Source organism: Xiphophorus maculatus, chromosome 20 (genome assembly GCF_002775205.1).
Source record: "Xiphophorus maculatus strain JP 163 A chromosome 20, X_maculatus-5.0-male, whole genome shotgun sequence".
In the NCBI taxonomy this organism is placed as follows: Eukaryota; Metazoa; Chordata; class Actinopteri; order Cyprinodontiformes; family Poeciliidae; genus Xiphophorus; species Xiphophorus maculatus.
In genome coordinates, this window is record NC_036462.1 from 13,662,186 (window position 1) to 13,680,070 (window position 17,885).

General features: G+C 37.4%; 1 protein-coding gene across 1 annotated transcript in view; it reads left to right on the forward strand.

The window, feature by feature from the left end:
- iars (isoleucyl-tRNA synthetase) overlaps window positions 1-13,859 on the forward strand; it is a 47,116-nt gene extending 33,257 nt beyond the window's left edge. Inside the window, exons 25-34 of the mRNA XM_005796965.3 lie at window positions 34-117; window positions 2,414-2,588; window positions 4,838-4,950; window positions 7,068-7,163; window positions 8,557-8,733; window positions 9,005-9,125; window positions 9,288-9,413; window positions 10,476-10,622; window positions 11,424-11,576; window positions 12,804-13,859. Coding sequence (XP_005797022.1) covers window positions 34-117; window positions 2,414-2,588; window positions 4,838-4,950; window positions 7,068-7,163; window positions 8,557-8,733; window positions 9,005-9,125; window positions 9,288-9,413; window positions 10,476-10,622; window positions 11,424-11,576; window positions 12,804-12,886 — 1,275 coding nt within the window. The 3' untranslated portion in view covers window positions 12,887-13,859. The remainder of the gene's footprint in view (window positions 1-33; window positions 118-2,413; window positions 2,589-4,837; window positions 4,951-7,067; window positions 7,164-8,556; window positions 8,734-9,004; window positions 9,126-9,287; window positions 9,414-10,475; window positions 10,623-11,423; window positions 11,577-12,803) is intronic.
- The last annotated feature ends 4,026 nt before the right edge of the window (window positions 13,860-17,885 follow it).

A 17,885-nucleotide genomic window follows, 5' to 3' on the forward strand; every position in this document is an offset into this window, starting at 1 on the left:
ATACTTTATCTGCTTTTCCTTTGTGCGTTTCAGTACCCATTGAAGGAGGTGGTAGTTATCCACCAGGACCCAGAGGCTCTAAAAGACATCCAGTCTTTGGAGAAATACATCCTCGAAGTGAGTAAACACTGTAAACTTTGAGCACCTCAATGAATTACATCTCTTTCATCAGCACTCTTAAACATACAGTTTGAAGAAAACATCCTGAGAACCATGTTCACTTTCCAGAAGCGGTGCAGTAATGATGAACATCAGAGGGAGCGTAACTTTACATGCTGTGTCTGCACTCTGCCATCACTGAAATTTGTAGTGTGTTGAGTGGAGAAGGGAGGACAAAGGAGATGTCTTGGAAAATAGTTATTTAAATACTTAGTGCTGACACACACACTAAGCAGTTTTTTATTAAAACATTTGAGGTAATGTGACTGTTAATGTGTTCACTGTATTCAGCAGCATCGCTAACTGTCTCATCTTTAGTGCTTGTCACACATGCTGGTTGTAGAGTCACTATGTGTAGACTCTGGAGTAAACTGAATTTAATTAAAAGGCTTTTTATTTAGATGTCAGATAAGCTGACTCTAAGAACTGATACTCATCTGTTTTATCAGGATTTTCCAAACCTGCACATCTGCATCACCCTTCAAAATAACTGCGGAAGACACTTTTAATGCCAAATATTTCTGGTTAAACTTTAAAAATCCTGATAATTAAGACCTTTAACAAAAAGACACAAGGGCAGCAACAGCGTCCATGACCATTATGTTGGTTGTGTTTGTTTATTAGGCCCGTCTACTCTAACTTGTTCGCACCTGTCATCTACAAGCAAACTAAGTTGTTTGTGAGAAAATAGTGCAGATTTTTAATAGTTTGGGTCAGAGCTTTTTAAATTGCTTTGTTCTCTTTGAAGACAAATAAAGAAGCTATGTTGACTGTAAGTTTCCAGTGGTTTAAATTTTAAAATTGATTGCAAAAAAGCATTGCTGCAACAAAGTGAATCAGTGTTTTTGTGCTTTTTGCTCTAAGCTTAGATCCTTACCTGTATGTCCCATGACAGACAGAGGCAGAAACATTAAAAAAGTGCAACAGAGCAACTTTGCTGATCAAAGTTCTGCCTCTAGGTTTATCTGATGAAACTCTTGCTTTTTAACAGCCTTAATGAACTGTAGATGTCCCAAAAAATGCAAATGCCTTCAAACAATTTTTCTTTTTAAATAATGCAATGTAAATTACATTGCAAAAGGTAATTTCCTATTTAATTTTCAAACCATTCATGGATGCTGAAAGTAGCTATTAGGAAAAGTAGTATTTTAATCATCTTCACTCGTTATCAGTGTCCATATTGAAGAGTGTTGTTTTCAGCGACTCCATTTGATGTCTTGATGCCTCTTCCTGCCATATTTTATAGGTTTTTGACCTTGCACTCAGTAGATACATTTTGTTTTGAAACTTTGCACATTTCGTTGGCTGCAAAAGGCAAGACATAATGTTGCTCTTTGAAATTCTCCATGGCAATTATTGCATTTTCGTTTTATCCTCTGTCCAAAAACACATTTGTTGCAGTGTGCCAGCTTTGTGAAGGAAGAGGTCAGGCACAAAATGGCACTTGCTGTTCTTGCATCTGAATTTTAGCTTGACTCAGCTTTCCTTCTCTGACATGCCTGTTGGTGTCTCCACTGATGGCTCCAGTCTCTAGTGAGCTGGAGATGCTCTTTCGAATATCAGACGAGTCACCATTTGTGCTGACAGGAGCCTCGGCTCATTGTGATGCACCAGTATACTGTAAACTGCCACCGTCACCATCACACACACAAATCCATATTTATCCCCTAAATAAAAATGTGTTATTTTTGTGAAATGGGTGCATAGACTGAATCCTGCCCAGGTTTTTAAACCCACACTGCCTTTAATGTTTCCACTCAGACAACTGCAGTACTCTCTGTGCTCACTGTCAGAAAGTTAACAATGCCAGAGCTCAGGCTCAACCCGAACAGGGTGATTGACTGAAAGGAGGAGGGGATGAAGGCCTGTCAGTCTGGTTATATTTAGTATCTCTGCTGCGCCCCTGGATACAATTGGATCACAGATTTCGCTTCCTTTTGGCTAAAAGATAAAATATTGACTGAAGAGGATTGGCTTATTGGAGTTTTATGGCTTATTTACTGTTTGACTTAATGGCCTGTCTTGATCAATTTTGGCTCAAGTTTTACTTTTAGGCCCAGGGCAAGATAGATTATTGAGATTTTCATCTTCAGTTCAGTTTTCTCATGTTTTCTGTTAAATTTAGTTGCTTTTATTTGATAGAAAACCTTTTTTCTCCCCCAGTTTCCTATTTAGTTTTAGTTATCTCTGCTGGCATCCAGGACACACCGACTGTACATTTTGGGAAGACATAGCCTTTCTCTTATTCCTGCAGGAACTTAATGTGCGACAGTTGACACTTTCAACAGACAAGAACAAGTACGGGATCCGTCTGCGAGCCGAGCCTGACCACATGGTGTTGGGCAAGAGATTAAAGGGGGCCTTCAAAGCTGTGACTGCTTCTATCAAGGAGCTCACCAGCGAACAGCTAGAGGCCTTCCAGAAAACAGGTACAACTGGGCAGAAACGCCACTGACTTTTAACGCCATAAATATTTAAACAGTTTGAATGCTTCTCAGTTTTGTAATCCTTTCACACTTCTCTTTCCCAAGCAGCGTGATGAAGATTTGATTGTTTTAAGCTCAAGCTTCCCCAGTTTTTTCAGATCTGACTTATGTGAAAAGATTGTCTGTTCACATCGGACTCAAAGCAACAACAAAAATAAAGAAACAAAAAACTAAGTCCCCAAAATACATATCTTGGCTAAAATAAAATAAAATAACATAGCTAAAATAATGAAACAAAAGAAAATGTCCAGGGACCCAGTAGAGTTTACCATCTTTTCCCAAACTAGTGCTATGTTATGTATATATATTTTTAAATATAAACATTGCAGTGAAAACTTTAGTCTACATCATGTTGTCATCCATTAATAAAATGAATGGAGATAAAAAAACAAAAACAAATGAGGGCTGTTAGTCGTATTACATGTCAGGTACCTCAGTAGTAAAGCCTGTTTATTATTTTTATTAATACAGATAATGAGTTAAAGCGTTTTGATAGAGATAGTTGCTAATGGGAGGGGTGGGGAGGGGGGCTTATGGCCATTTTGTGGTTTCCAGGGATAACATTCCTCACTTTTACATTCGAAAAGGATTTTTCTTGTTGATATTTTCAGACCAAAAACAGATGGGCAGATGCCAAATTTTCTTCTTAATCAGTTGCTTATCAAATAACGAGTGTTTTAATAGCAACAAAGCAGTCAGTGTAAACAATAGATTCTTGCAGTAAATGTCTGCAACCTGCACACACGCAGACACACACAGCCGGTTTATCCCTAGAATGCAATCAGAACCCGAGTTGGGATCAAAGCAGGTCAAGGTATCTTGTCTCTCCAATTATAGAAAGACGAGGAGAGCCCCCAGAGTCTCTGGGGAGCGAAACAGCAGAGGTCAGCTGGGCTGTGGGAACTTCAGATTTCCAATCACTTGCATGTTTGAAGTCAGGCCAATTGGAGGGAAAAAAAGGAAGAGATGGACCTCATACGGCATGGAAGAAAATGTTGGCAGGAGGAAACCTAAAGATGGAAATATTTGTAGTTCCACCAAGTCAAAGCTCAAGAAAGATTTTTTTTTTTAGCTTTACAGTTCATGTAGAAAAACTGAATAATAAAACTGTTGAAGGTAACCTGCATTCAACTTTTTAAAGAACATTAATTTCACGTTTCATGACTCTAAAACTTGTTCCAGTTTAGATTTAGGAAGCAGTTTCACAGGAATAACGGTCGCTTGGTAGCTATTATTGCCTTACCTGTACTTTTGATCCCATTATGTCTGATAAGATAGAAGAAAAGGGGTCAGTGCAGAAGATTGAAAAGGCAAAGAAGCAGCAAGCGACACAGGAAACCAAAGTGTGGAAATCTCCGATTAGAGAGAAACTGGGAGACTGTTTCATCCAGCCTCCAGGGGTTAACAAGTAAAAAGGACAGAGAATCGTGGTCACGCTTTAAAGGGAGAACACAGACATGGCCAATTGCTGCCATGGGCAAAATGGAGATGTGTTACAGGTAGACAGTTTTCTGCATTGTTTTAAATCCCAGACTCGTAAGTGAAAAGAATCCTACTGCTTTTCAGTTTCAAACTAAAAACACTGTGAATTCATAATCTAGTGCAAATGAAAATAATTAATGTACTTACTGAAATTAATGAGCAGATCTAAAATTTTAAGATAATATTTTTTATTGGAAAGGCATTGGGGAACAAGTGCCTCTATGGCAGGAATTTCACCAACATCTGCATTTGTGATCACTGCCAACGAGTCTCTGGGCCGTTCACAGAGGCGTATTTGCTCAAATTACGTAATTTGGCTGCGTGGCACTGTGCAGATCTCACAGATTAGTCAAGCATAAACAAAACTTAAGGTTGTAAGAGACAATTATATTTTCATGTAGGATTACTTTAGGTTTTATGGTTTTCTCTCTTTAAAAAAAAAAATGCATACTGTATTTACTCGAGTTGGTTTTGTGTGATTAACTAGAGTTAATTTAATCATTTTACCAATGTGGCAAAAAAAAAAAAAAACCAAAACATGCAAAAGACTGAATGAATCTCAAAAAGGGGGAAATGCATCTTACAACACTTCATGCACATTTCATTCTGCATCTAACTAAAGATTTCTTTCAAACATAATGGATTCAGGATGGTGTTGTGTATATTATTGGCTTTTGCTCAGCGTTTATTTTGTCTGGTTGAATTTGAAGGGTCCATTGTGGTGGACGGCCATGAGCTCCATGAGGAAGACCTGCGGCTGATGTACACTTTTGATCAGACTTCTGGCTCTGCTGCACAGTATGAAGCTCACTCTGATGCTCAGGTAGGCTTCTGATTAAAACACGGTATTCATTTTCAGAGTTGATCAGAGTGTCATCTTTATACTCTTGCACTCCTGAAGTGTCGTCTTGTATTGTGACTCATAATGTAACTCATCTAAAAGGCGATGCTGCTTCTCTGCTGTTGCACCCATCTGCCGTTTCTGTAAACGGCTTCAAGTCTCTTTGCCGCTTGCGACGTATGAAATCATTTCATGGCTAAATGGAGACATGCAGTGCGCCTTTTTCCACAGGGCCTTTCTAATCAGTGCTCCTCCAGCCGTATACACAGCACACAGATGCACCTTAACACCAGTGTGCTGAACTGACTTTTTAATTCTCCTCTTTATTCACTCATTCACACAAACTATCCCGCTCTCATCTGTGTGTCTTTTTCTCTCCTATATTTCTCCTTCCTTCCTATGATAAGGAGTCGACATGACTCATTGAACCATATAAGCTCCAACATTTGCTTTCTTTGCTTTAATTTAGTTTCCATATTGAGACTGCTTCAAGTCTCAAGTCTCGTATAGATTAAAGCTTCCTCTTGTTGTGTCTCCTTTCTAACCTCCTGACATGAAAACCTTTCAATCGCTGAATAAAAAGCAGCCTGGGGAGCTGTTACTAAAATAAACTCAAATCACAAGGTGAATAATAAGTTTTTGCCACTTTTCCGACTAAAACTGTGAGTTCCTGCAGTTTGTGCATGAATATAATTAATTCAGAAACTAAAATTTAAATTCCGCCTCTGCACCAATTTCTGCTTGTTACAGAAAGAGCAAAAATTCATAACTCTTAAAGTCAGCATTTAAAGGTCAGCACAATAGGTTTTGTGTCAGTGTTAAATAACCTTCTCATCCTTTCTTGAATCTTTAGGAGAAATTACAGATTGCAACACATTAAAAAATAGTTTAATTGATATGTCATTTGCATAAAAATTAAAACATTCTGAATGCAGAAACTAAATGTTTCCAATCATCATACTCTAGCAGCTAGTGTTGAGTATCCCTGGTTTATGACAATTCAATATTTATCTTGATCCACGGCCAAGGATCTGACACTTTAAAGGCATTCACCACAATTTAAATTGAATCTATATATTTATCAACCAAATACAACAGAAAATGATTTGTTATAAGATAATTTGGGATGATGCGGCAAAAGAATGCTTGGCTCATATCAACAAGTCAGGTACACACAATTAGAAAATCACTACTCAGCATCTTAAAGGGAATGGTTTCCCCTCTATAGAAGTAGTCAGGTTTCAGAGAAGTCTCAAACAAATTTTAAATCATTTTTTACTTTATGGAAAATGTGAAGATGGAGACCTGGAAGTTAGCCAGAGATGAGGTCGAAGAAGGCTGGTTGGTTTTAATATTGTTTGGGCAGACTGAGTAATTTACTTTTGAGTGAAACAAGATAATTTGTGCTTAAATATGTATTTATAAGTAACTGAATATTTAATTGTGTCTTTGAATTCTTTTACTTGACGTTGTAGTCGGTATTTGTCGACTAGATCGCAGGGAAATAAACTGTACTCTCCCGGTGAAAATTATAAAAACCTTTCAGTTTATTTTGGTGCAGAAGCAGCAGTTATCTTCCCAAACAGTTAAAGCCAGTATGTTGGAAAATAAAATAACTCCACAGCAGAAATGGCAGCAGAAGGTGTTGATTCATAGCTTTACAGACTGATACAACCAGATTTGCTCCAAAAACACTTGCATTTGATCACAGCTGCTGTACGAATGCTGCACTCTTTTTGTATTGTTATGTCTGTCAGGAACACAACGGTTCATTTTCAGGTATCTACTAGGAACCATCATAGTAATGTCTATATACATAGTTAATATGTTGATTTTTTTTGTTTTTCATTTCACTTTCCATTGTAAAATGAAACTTTTAGAAATTTAAATTGATTGACTTAGCAATAAATTCTGTTTTTAGAATGTATTTTTTTTGCTAATTATCAATTTAATTAAAGTTTCTTATAGAAAAAGAGTGAAAGTGGGAAAAAAAAATCATGAATAGTGCTTTTTGTTTCCAGCATCTCTCTGTCATCAGTTGGGTTTGCTTTAAAGTTTGTGATTGGTTGTGATCGTGTGTTTCTCTTCCTCCCTTTTAGGTGCTTGTGCTGTTGGACGTGACCCCAGACCAGTCCATGGTGGACGAGGGCGTTGCCAGAGAGGTCATCAACCGCATTCAGAAGCTACGCAAAAAGGTGGGGCGTTTATTTCAGGAGCACCACCAGCTCCTCGAACCGGGCTGACACATAACAAACTAGTACTGAATTCTGCGATCCAGTGTTTGTTAGCTGGGGTCACAGTTGGAAGGGTCACTGTGTTTCTTTGGAGGCTGAGTAAATCATAGGACTCTGGAGGTTTTGGTTTTTTTTTTTTCATTAGGTCTTTAAATAAAAATATTTATTCAGAACATGACATCTTGTTTTTCCAAAGAACTTGCCATTCTAATCCTTACTACTTCATTTTATTTAGAGGTTACGCCTGCAGCTATACTGTAATAACATCGCTGAAACACTTTATCTAAGTTTTTCTCCACCTTTAATCACCCCTCCCTTCCTCTTTATGTCCCACTCTATTGTCAGGGCGGTTTGGAAATCTTTCCACTACAGCGTCACAGTTAGAGGTTTCTCCATCATAAGGCAGGCTTAATAGAAGCTTAATTACAGTCTGGCCCCTTTCAGATTCTCACATTGGGGCTTTTGAAGTGGTGTGGGGAGTAAAGACGGATTAGCCAACAGCGCTACAAGAAACGAGCAGTTTTTTCCGTCCCACTATAGTAGCGTTGTGCGCTGGCGCCCGGCCAGCCTAAATTCCTCTAGTTATTTCAAACAGAGACCTGTCAGGAATTTTCCACCCTGTGGATGGGAATTAATTTTTTAGCAGTTCTGGTACATGTTGTAGTTTGTTGGTGCGATTGGACGGTGAAACAGGGGTCAACGTTTCCTTGATCTGATGCACTCCGAGTACGAACTTAATCAGATGGAGGACCTTGTCCGGGGAAAACCTATAAAACTTTTCCCCCATTGATTGACTGCTGCTTTGTATCTTGCTTCTCCTGCCCTTGAGCTGCACACTACAGCAGAGGTGTGTTTCCAAGCGCGTGCATTCGCTTCCGTCAGTCAGTGTGTACGCTGGCGTGCAGATGTGCACAGCTGCATACTGTAGATTAGAATGGGATCAATGTGTTTGAATATGTCAAGGTTAGCGGGAGCTGGCAGCAAGTGATGCCAAAGCAGATGGGCTTTCATCCAGCAAAATGCCCCGGTGTTCCTTTCTGTCTTGATTTGTTCCTGCATTGTTTTCTCCTTTGTATTCCCAAACCTTCGTGTATTTATCTTGTTGGCCATCCATTTTGTTTACCCTGGCCTCCTTTCCTTTCAGGAAAATGTTTTCTGCATAAAAAATGGATTTGTTTTTAGTACGGTTAGTTGAAGTGCTGTTCAGATGGTGCTTTTAGCAGACATATGTCCTTATAATTGCCTTCTCTCATGTTTCTAAGCTCGGTGGTAACAATTTAAAAACTTAATCACACAGTGTTTAAGTGTGTTCTTACTTAAACACTTTGTAATTTTCCTCACTGTCCTGCATTAGGCACATTTGGTGCCATCAGATGAGATATCGGTGTACTACCGCTGCCAGCCAGAGGGGGAGTACTTGGGATCTGTGATTGAGGCTCACACTGACTTCATTCTGGCTACCACCAAGGCTCCTCTCCTGCCCTTCCCTGTCCCAAAAACTGCCAGTGTCATCATTGAGGAGAAGACTCAGGTATGGATTCATACTTTAAACAGGACCTGTGCTGAAAATCCTTAAGTATGGCAACATTTTCCTGTTTAATTGCTGTTTTTTTAAGTGACTGATTTGATTCCTTTGATTTAGGAATCAAATCATTCATTTAATCTTGAATAAATAAAACCTTTTATTATGTTACACATCTCTCAACATTTTATTGCAATTTTTATATTGGTGATGAATTATAGTTGAAAACATTATGTCGTTTTTGTTGCTTTAATTAAACTATTTTATTTGGATTTTGCAGCTGAAGGGCTCAGACTTGGCGTTCACAATAGTAAAAGGATCTTCGCTCTCACAAACGCCACCAAACGGACCAGCTTGTGCGTACGTTAACCTCAGAGTGAAAGTCAACAACACAGAACAAGGTAGCATAAAGCAAACAAAACGGCTGATGATTCCAAACAAGCTTCTCTTCGCTTTTGAATATTTAACATTCCTCTGATTTTCAGCGGCCTTGCATGTATGGCACAATTTCAGTATAGTGCCTGTGTTTGATAATCCAGCGTGGCTGTGCTTTTGTTCTTCAGAGGGCGTAGTGTTGCTGGAGAATCCCAAAGGGGATAACAGACTAGACTTGGACAAACTGAGGAAAGTGTGCAGCAGCATCTTTGGAATCAATAACACCCAGCTCAGATTCTTCAGCGATCAAAGTGGTGAGAAATGTTTCAGATACTCAAACACATTATATATCCTACCTGTATTTCCCATACCATACCTCTTTATTTAAAAAGCACTTTGAAAAATAACAGGGCTGGCCACAGTGCTGTACAATAAAATTTAATGTGAAATAAACACTGGCCAGAGAATAAAAAGTATACAAACACAAGTTTCAAACCTTGGTTAAAAAAAATAGTAAAAACAAGAAATACAACTATAACAAAGAATAAAAACATTATAAATTCAAACCACTAGGGTTATGAACAGCCTTTCTTCCATTACCATCTCCTTTTAACACTCCCGTCATTTATCTTTATTCATTAACCATCGGAATCTATAGTGATCAAAGTCCAAATAAATTTATAAATACATTTAAACCCAGGAATTGTTGCCCTGTATAACTTAAAATACCGTAAAAAATTATACAAAAAATTTCAGAAAATGCCTAATGAACACAATGGTACAATGAATGTCGAGAAAATGACACATTTCAGATTAGAAATAAGGCTGGGTTAGGTTAGGTGATCATATAATCCAAATTAAACCACTGAGAAAATCAGACATTTACTCAGCCCTCGATGTGCCTGCTGGAGGTTTGAGTCCCATCCTGGCTTTGCTACATGTCTCCCCCCTTTCTCACAACCCATTTTCATGTATTATAACTGTCAAATAGAGGCCACTAGAGCCCACAAAACCTTTTTTTTTTTTTTTTAAAAAAACCCTGCAAACGTGTGTTTTTTGAGATTTTATGTGTTAGACCAACAGAAAATGTTTCCTACTTATTGAACACAATTTTAAGTTATTCTTGTATGGCAAAATAAAAGGAAGTGCAACCAATTGTATTTTTAACTTAGTATTAGTAAAGCAGGTGTACTAGGTGGTGTATAAGTACAGCTAATATTCACCAACTAAATTTATATTTATATGTATATAAGTAAACAAGGATGCATATAAAAGCTGTAGATCGATTCGTCTTTTCCAATTCAGATAAAATCAGTCCCACTGGGATATTCCTGTGTATTGGTGTTTGCTGATATTTCCTTTTCTGTATTTTGCAGAATTGACCAGCAGAGCGGACCTCCAGGCTCACAGTGGCAAAACTTTGTTAGTGACTTCAGGCCCCTCCTCTCCCGGCGCTGTGCCCACCGCCGACACCCTGCTGTGTCCCTATGTAAACCTGTTACTGTGCAACGCACAGCCGGCTGGTGAGAAACACGTTGGGTTTGCTTTTGTTGATGAATAAGGCATGCGTTTTGTAATTATAATCAACAAATCTGTGCGATTATTTGCTAAATGTGTTATTATAATCAGAAGCCATTAGAGCTTTTATTTATTTATTATATTACATAACTTACGGCTGAATAAGAGCTGATAGTTTCTACCTGATTCATTTTCCCAGTGACTCAACACTTTAATGTAAGCTCTTCTTCTTGGGAAAGCTTTGGCAAAGTTGACATGTTTTATTAAAGGTACCACATTCATATTTTAAACGACTCCTGACTTTAAAATGATACTTTGACAGTTTTTGGTCTTCTGACTTGCTCTGGATCTCAGGAACTTTGGAAGATTGATCCTCTTTGATTTCAGTTGGAGAAGCAGCTAAAACAAATCTATATTTTTATCCCTGCACAGTTCTGTCAGAGCTGTTGGCAAAGTAACGTTAGAAAGCTAAAACTGTGTAAATACATCAGTGGCATCAATCATGTTTTGATTTATCACCCCAAAATCCTCCAGTTATTCATTTCAGTTTATTAATAAACTGTACCTATGGACAGGTTTTTACAAAAGGTATAGCTGTCAAAGAAATGTGTCCAGTTACTTTTCAGCTAATAAAGCACAATCTTTGAATGTAAATATGCAAGTTTTCATTCTTTTCTCCAGGTTTAGTCCCTGTCATTGTTTCTCTTGGTATTTCTTTACCATTCATTATGTGTCAAAATGACATTTGGTGGCAAATTTGTGTCTGTGATCTATGTTACTCACATCTCTCATTCTCTCTGGTTTAGAGTGCCAGGCTGGAGATGTTGGCACCCTCTTGCTGGTGAACCCAGTTGGTCAGAATGAGCTCGACCACTCCGGTCTGCTCTCTGAGGCTGCCAAGGTTTTCGGCCTCCGCAGCAGACGCCTCAAACTCTACCTGGACCAGGATTTTACCAGTGGTAAGATCCTGTTCAAAGCAAAATTAACAATAACCATAAAACAAAACTCTACTATTTTAGGGAAACCAAGTCAACAATATTCAATGGTGACTGCAGCTGTTTTATGTGGAGTTAGCTATAGCAGCAGTTTTTTGGTGCATTTTCTAGATTGTAAATATTCCTCAGTAGAAGAGCAACACAACTTGTAATGGTCTTGCACAAAATACTGAAATGCATATCATGCATTTTGTTTTTCTTAGCTCTAAAATATCTCAGTTGAGCAGCATAATGCTCACAGTCCAGTGGGCACAGCCATTTTCAACAGCCTGTACTTTTAAACTTTAAGTTTTGCTCATATTCTGATTATGCTGCATTATTTTAGGCTGCAACAACTTTTTTGTCTGTGAGCTTAAACTTCACTTCCAAATTAAAATCAGCAAAAGAAAAGGACCTGCGGCCATCCAGGACCACGGAGTCTGAATTATGTCTAGTGGACTAAAGTTCCAACATCTTCTTCTGCATTATTAAAGTTAGTTGAATACATTTATTTAAAACATCTTAGCAGGAGCTGCACATTTGTACTAAGTAAAGATTGAAGGCAATCACCTTTTTATAATCAACATTTACCTCACTTCAGTCGCTAAATGTGACTTTTTAGATTTTTACCTGTCAGGAGAAACTCTACCCATAAAGCTGAATGTTACATTGCCAAGTAAAGTGTGTTTTCATGATACTTGGAACATAATGGCCAACAAATTTAAGGCTTACTTTCAACAAATGCTGCTCATATTTTCCAAACGTATTGTGCAGCAGTACTCGCTAATGCATGATCTTGAGCTATTTTTCAATTTAAGCTTTGGAAATTGTAAAGCATTTTTAAGAGATGCATCATGTTTACTTACATTGTCTTGAAAATAGGGCTGAGTGATAAATCAGTTTTAATCAATTAATCTAATTTTCTGTTTGTAAAGAGTTTACCTTTTTTTAAAATTATTTTTGAAAATCTGAATTTTTTATTATTTTTTTTCTCATTTATTCAAACTTTGAATTCAGGTCATTTGCCAGAAGGAATGACTGAAATATTTCATTTGTAAATTTTTTTTTTTAGAAATATTAATATTAAAAATTGGATTTTGTATGGAAGAAAGATCTGAGATTTTATTTTTGATCCATATCGCCAAGTCCTACAAAAACAACAATGTTTCCAAGTATGAATGTAATTTATGAATATTTGGTCTTTTTTTTCAGAACTGCCAGCTGAATCATCGGTAAAATCTCTCCACACCAAAACTCTGTATGTGAGAGTTTTTCCAACCACCGCTGAAGCTTAGATCAACCCAAGCCACTTAAAGAACATTTGTCTTTGAAGCGATCCCTTTAGCTGAGTTTTCTACCCCCCTCACCCTCCCCCGCCAATGATGCAAAAGAAGTAAATTACAGTTTAAAATGTGTAAATCATTTTTTTATTGCTTTGAAAAACTTGATTCAAACGAGGTTTATCTGTCAAATTCACTCAACAGCTTGACTTCAAAAACACGTCCATGTTTTAAAAGATGTTTAAATTAAATGTGTTAAACGGCGTCCCATATATATGTGTTAATGAACCATTCGGGTGTAGATTTTTGTCCCTGACTACATCTTAGTAGACTCTCACATTCATCCGTCAGCTGAGTGACTCACAGATGCTGGATCTGCTTCTGGTGGGCTAACAGTTTACACGCTTCACTTGAGGATCTACCCACCACGTCTGCATGACTGTTCCTACTTACAGGGGAATAAACCTTGGATAGATCCTCTGCTGCTGACAGAAGCTGTCATCACCAACTCCAGACTGGAAACAGTTTGGAGCAAAGTGAGAAACTCTGAAATTAATGTCAAAGGTTCATTCATGGCATATTAGACTATTTTTTTTTCCCAGTAACTCATTTGAGGAAAGGTTCCAGGAAATGGTCTAACTCGATTAACTGTCACTGTTACCGATGGCTGATTTTCTTTATTATGGTAATGATGCAGGTTACTTTGCTTCATGGCTTATTTGCAGTGTGCTTAGTCCACAGTAATTATATTTTGGCACATAATTGCAAAAGGAATTTGGGCCATTGTGAATTTAACAGATAAACCTATTGTGCTCGTTACAGAGGGAGTTCTCAGACAATGGAGGAGGTATTTAAAGGGTGAAATGGATTTTGGGGGCTGCTGTACTTCAAGGACACAAAGGGTTCTGTCATTTAAAAAAAAAAAAGCAACGAATGGATAATGTAATATTTTAAGCGACAAGAAGAATAAATCAAAGGTGACTAAGAATCTACATGTTCTTTTCTTTCTGTTCTCAGACTTTCCAATGGCAGAGGGAGACACAATGTGTGTGGGACTATGCAGTCTGACTTCATTGCAGTATTATAAAAATGGGCCTCACTTTTATTATTTAGGCTGAGATGTTTTGACCAACTTCGATTTATTTTAGCAGCAAGGTCAGAGAACAAATACAATAAAGTAGATTATAGAAGCTCACAGCAGTACAGACAAATATGAATATGAGATTTGGGGAAGTACTTTGCTTTCTTGACTTGAATTAAATGGGAAAATGCTCACATTTATTCCCCAGTAATGAAACTACAGCTTGCAACCACATTGCTTAAAGTGAAGAATGCTTCTAACCTGGTGCTGTATAAATATACCAAGACTTTCCAACCATCACAGCATATCTAATGTTAACATTTGTAAGACAACTTCTTAGAGTAGCAAGTTAAAAACTTTTCATTTTTTTGTATTTTATTCAGACTTTTTCTAACATACCAAGGGTGCCCAAATCCATCCCTCGAGTTCTGCTGACCTGCAACTTTCAGTTGCATCTCTTTTCCAACACCTGAAATAAGGGACTGAATTATCAGCATAGCCTTCAGCTGTGCAGAGGCATGGTAGCAAGCCATTCCTTTCATCCAGGTAGTTGGGAAAGAGGATGCATCTAAAAATTGTAAGATAGGCCTTGACTGGATCAACCCTGCAGTAGACAAATACAGAGTAGTGCACAATTAGGAATGGAAGGCAAATAATTCATGGTTTAACATTCTACCCCCACAGAATCTGAAAAGTTTGCCTGATTCAATATTTGGTGAAACTGTTTTTTCAGTGTATCTCTCTCTATCCTCCTTACAGATCTAGAGGATGACATTTTTGCCCAATTTTCCTCCACCCTCGTCTCAAATCTTTCAACACCTCAGTCCATCTTCCCTGCACTTAAAAAGATGCATACCTATGGCATGATGCTGCCACTACCATGTATCACAATATGAAATGTATATGCACTTAATATGTGCTTTCAATGAGTCAAATAATTGTACAGCATATTTTCACTGGTTTAGACAAAGCACCCTTTGCACCAACCATTGAATCTATTGTAATTTTCCTAGTAAAATTTTACATTTAATATAATCAATTAAAATTTTAGAAAGCTGTATAGCTTTTCTGCGTGGGATGGTAATTTTGATGTATACTTGTTCCACTAGGTCATCCTGCAGGTTCTGTTTGATACCCTGACTTTTTTTCTTTAGTTCACTTCCACCTTATCAAAAAAAGGATTGTTCATTTAAGACATCATTATGTTCTACTAAATGGTTCTGCAAAAAAAATATATATATATATATGACCAGTAATTAAAAAAAACAAACAAATACTTTGATATCCATATTTTTTTTTTCACAAAATGCTAAAGTGGTAATAGCTACCACAGTAAGACCAGTCAGTGTCTTACTGATATTTTGCATATGTAGAGATCCAGCATCTTTGATTTTGATTAACAGAGTAGAGGTGGAGGTAACTGCTGAGGGCACTGCTGCTCTGCTGCTTGTAATTATCTGTGCAATAGCCGACTACAAATTGATAATTTACATCCAAATTAAAACTCAGTACAGTATTAATCGTCTATTCTGCTAAATCTCATAGCCATTCATCTCCTGCAGCCTGCATCACCACCAGCATTGTATCATAAACTGATGCAGTTTATGATGTATCACAGCATCCACAGTTGGACAGCAGAAACATGCATTTTTTGTTTGCCATCTCTTTCTGACTCTTTAGTACAATCAGCATCCCTTAAGCATCCCTTTGCTAAACTTCAGTGAACAGTGACTGCCAAAAAACAAAGTTTAGCTGGAGCTCACAAAAGCAGCGGTGTTTTCTTAAAGATGTAGGCCAGTAAGGCATGTTTGCGGCTAATCTGTGTTGAAGAAATATGTGCTGCGTAATGGAAAACTAAATCAATTTTCAACTCCCTGCATGTTGCCTACTACAATATGACAGCTGAAAATGTACCCTAAAATAGGTGGATAAGCGGATCAAAGTAGACGTATAGCAGTAGTAATTTCAGATGCAAATAGTGTGACCTCAGGGTTAATAAAAGAATGCAAAACTTATTTAAGTTACAAGCAACAGGCTTGCTGGATCATTGAAAAATGAAAAAAAACCAACAGAAAAACTATTTAATGGGTTAAACCCAGTCAGCATCTTAATATTTTTTGGCTTGTATTCCATGGTTTACACAGATTTCCTATGTTGATTTCTGGCACATAGAACTTGTTTCTTTCCTAAATGTTATGACGCCTTAACATTTTTATGATTTTTATATGTGTATGTTGGAACAGATGATTGTGGCGCATTCAGCCATCAGGAAATTAACCCAGTATAAGTAAGTTGTGCTGAGCTTCACAAGTCCCTCCATAAAATGTTGCTTGATTCTGTTAGATGTCACACAAAGAAAAAGTATATTTGAGCTGTTGCATTAAAATACGATCACTTGTTCTTTCATTTAACTCAAATGTTGCCTATCAGAAACTTACAAAACATTACGTCCTCGTTATCTGAATTTTCTAAAATTATTAAAAGGCATAGTAATCTTACATAAACTTAAAAATTTATTAAAAGTAATGCAAATTTGCTTAAAAATCTTGTAATTTAACAAATAAAAAGTATTTTGGTTTTTCTAATTGACTTAAAACAGAAGTTTAGTGTGATTCAATAATGTAATTTTTCTAAAAAATAAAATGATTTTTTCCACACATTTTATTTTTATAAAATTTGTGAATATTTGAAGTTTATAAACTAAACTTCAAATAAAAACCAGTTATTTCTGCACTTTTCAGCAAAGATATTGACCTTGGAGACATAACAAACGTGAAAGTTGTTATGTCTCTTGCTGTTGATTTGCTGTTTGAACTCCTTAGCCATTGGGAGGTTGAGTTTAATGGGTCAAGTTGACAATTTAAATAATTCATGATGTGCTTCAGCACAGGAATATATTATTATTTATGAAATAACTGTATGCACTTTTAAAAATGAAATCATTTAATTGAGGAACATTTAATTCTTTACTAATTTTTTATTTTCAGTTGTAAAGAAAACACTGAAGTAATGACACTTAAATTTCCTAAGTTTAATGTAATTTGGCATTCTTCACTCTCCATATCATGCAGGGACACTTACAGCTGGTGAAGTGTCATATTCACGTTGTTCCTCCAAATAGAGCTCAGGAAGCGATAAATAAAATGTTTTCATATAATATTTAGCATGGCAAATTTTTTTTTGTCTACTCTAACATATAACTGTTAGCAAGGGCGTAGGTTTAGTCTAAGTTTTGGTGGGACCTTACAACTTACTGACCCCCCCCCCCCCCCCGCCCCCCCGCGCGCACCGACCATTTTTGACCACTGGGGGGGAATGGACACCACATCGGCTTAATAACCCCTCCCCACAACCATAACCATAACTTGATCATACATACATCTTGTGTAAACTCAGCAGATCAGTTCAAGAACACTTTACTTTTTCCTTTTCAAAATTCAGCAGCGTAACCTGGTTTGTATTTACACTAGCTTAACTTAATTTAAGACTAACACCTCAAATGCCATATTTACTGAGATAATTTCACAGTATAACTAACACCTCACCTGGAGCCCTGAAGCTCCAGCCACCTCTCCATCGTTCTGCTCTGCCCCTTGCTCTGCTGTCTGAGCATCCTATGTGAAAAAGTATTACATAATTAACAGACCTATTCTACCTCACATTCAGTGCTGACCTTACTAAACACCGGACTTTACAACAAATGCGTTGCGTGATAGATATCTAACTTATGGGTCCACTCACTGTACTTACAGCCGAGGTAGCGAAATAACTTCTAATGTCTGTCGTCCTTTTCTTTTTTGGTGGCGACATGGTCTCGGAGACTCACAATAAATGTCAAACTCAGAAGGAGACGCGTTCACTTTCAGCACCATGGACCAAGCTTCCGTTCCGCGTGTGGCCAGCTGGCCGCCGCCTGTTGCAGCTAATCAAAGA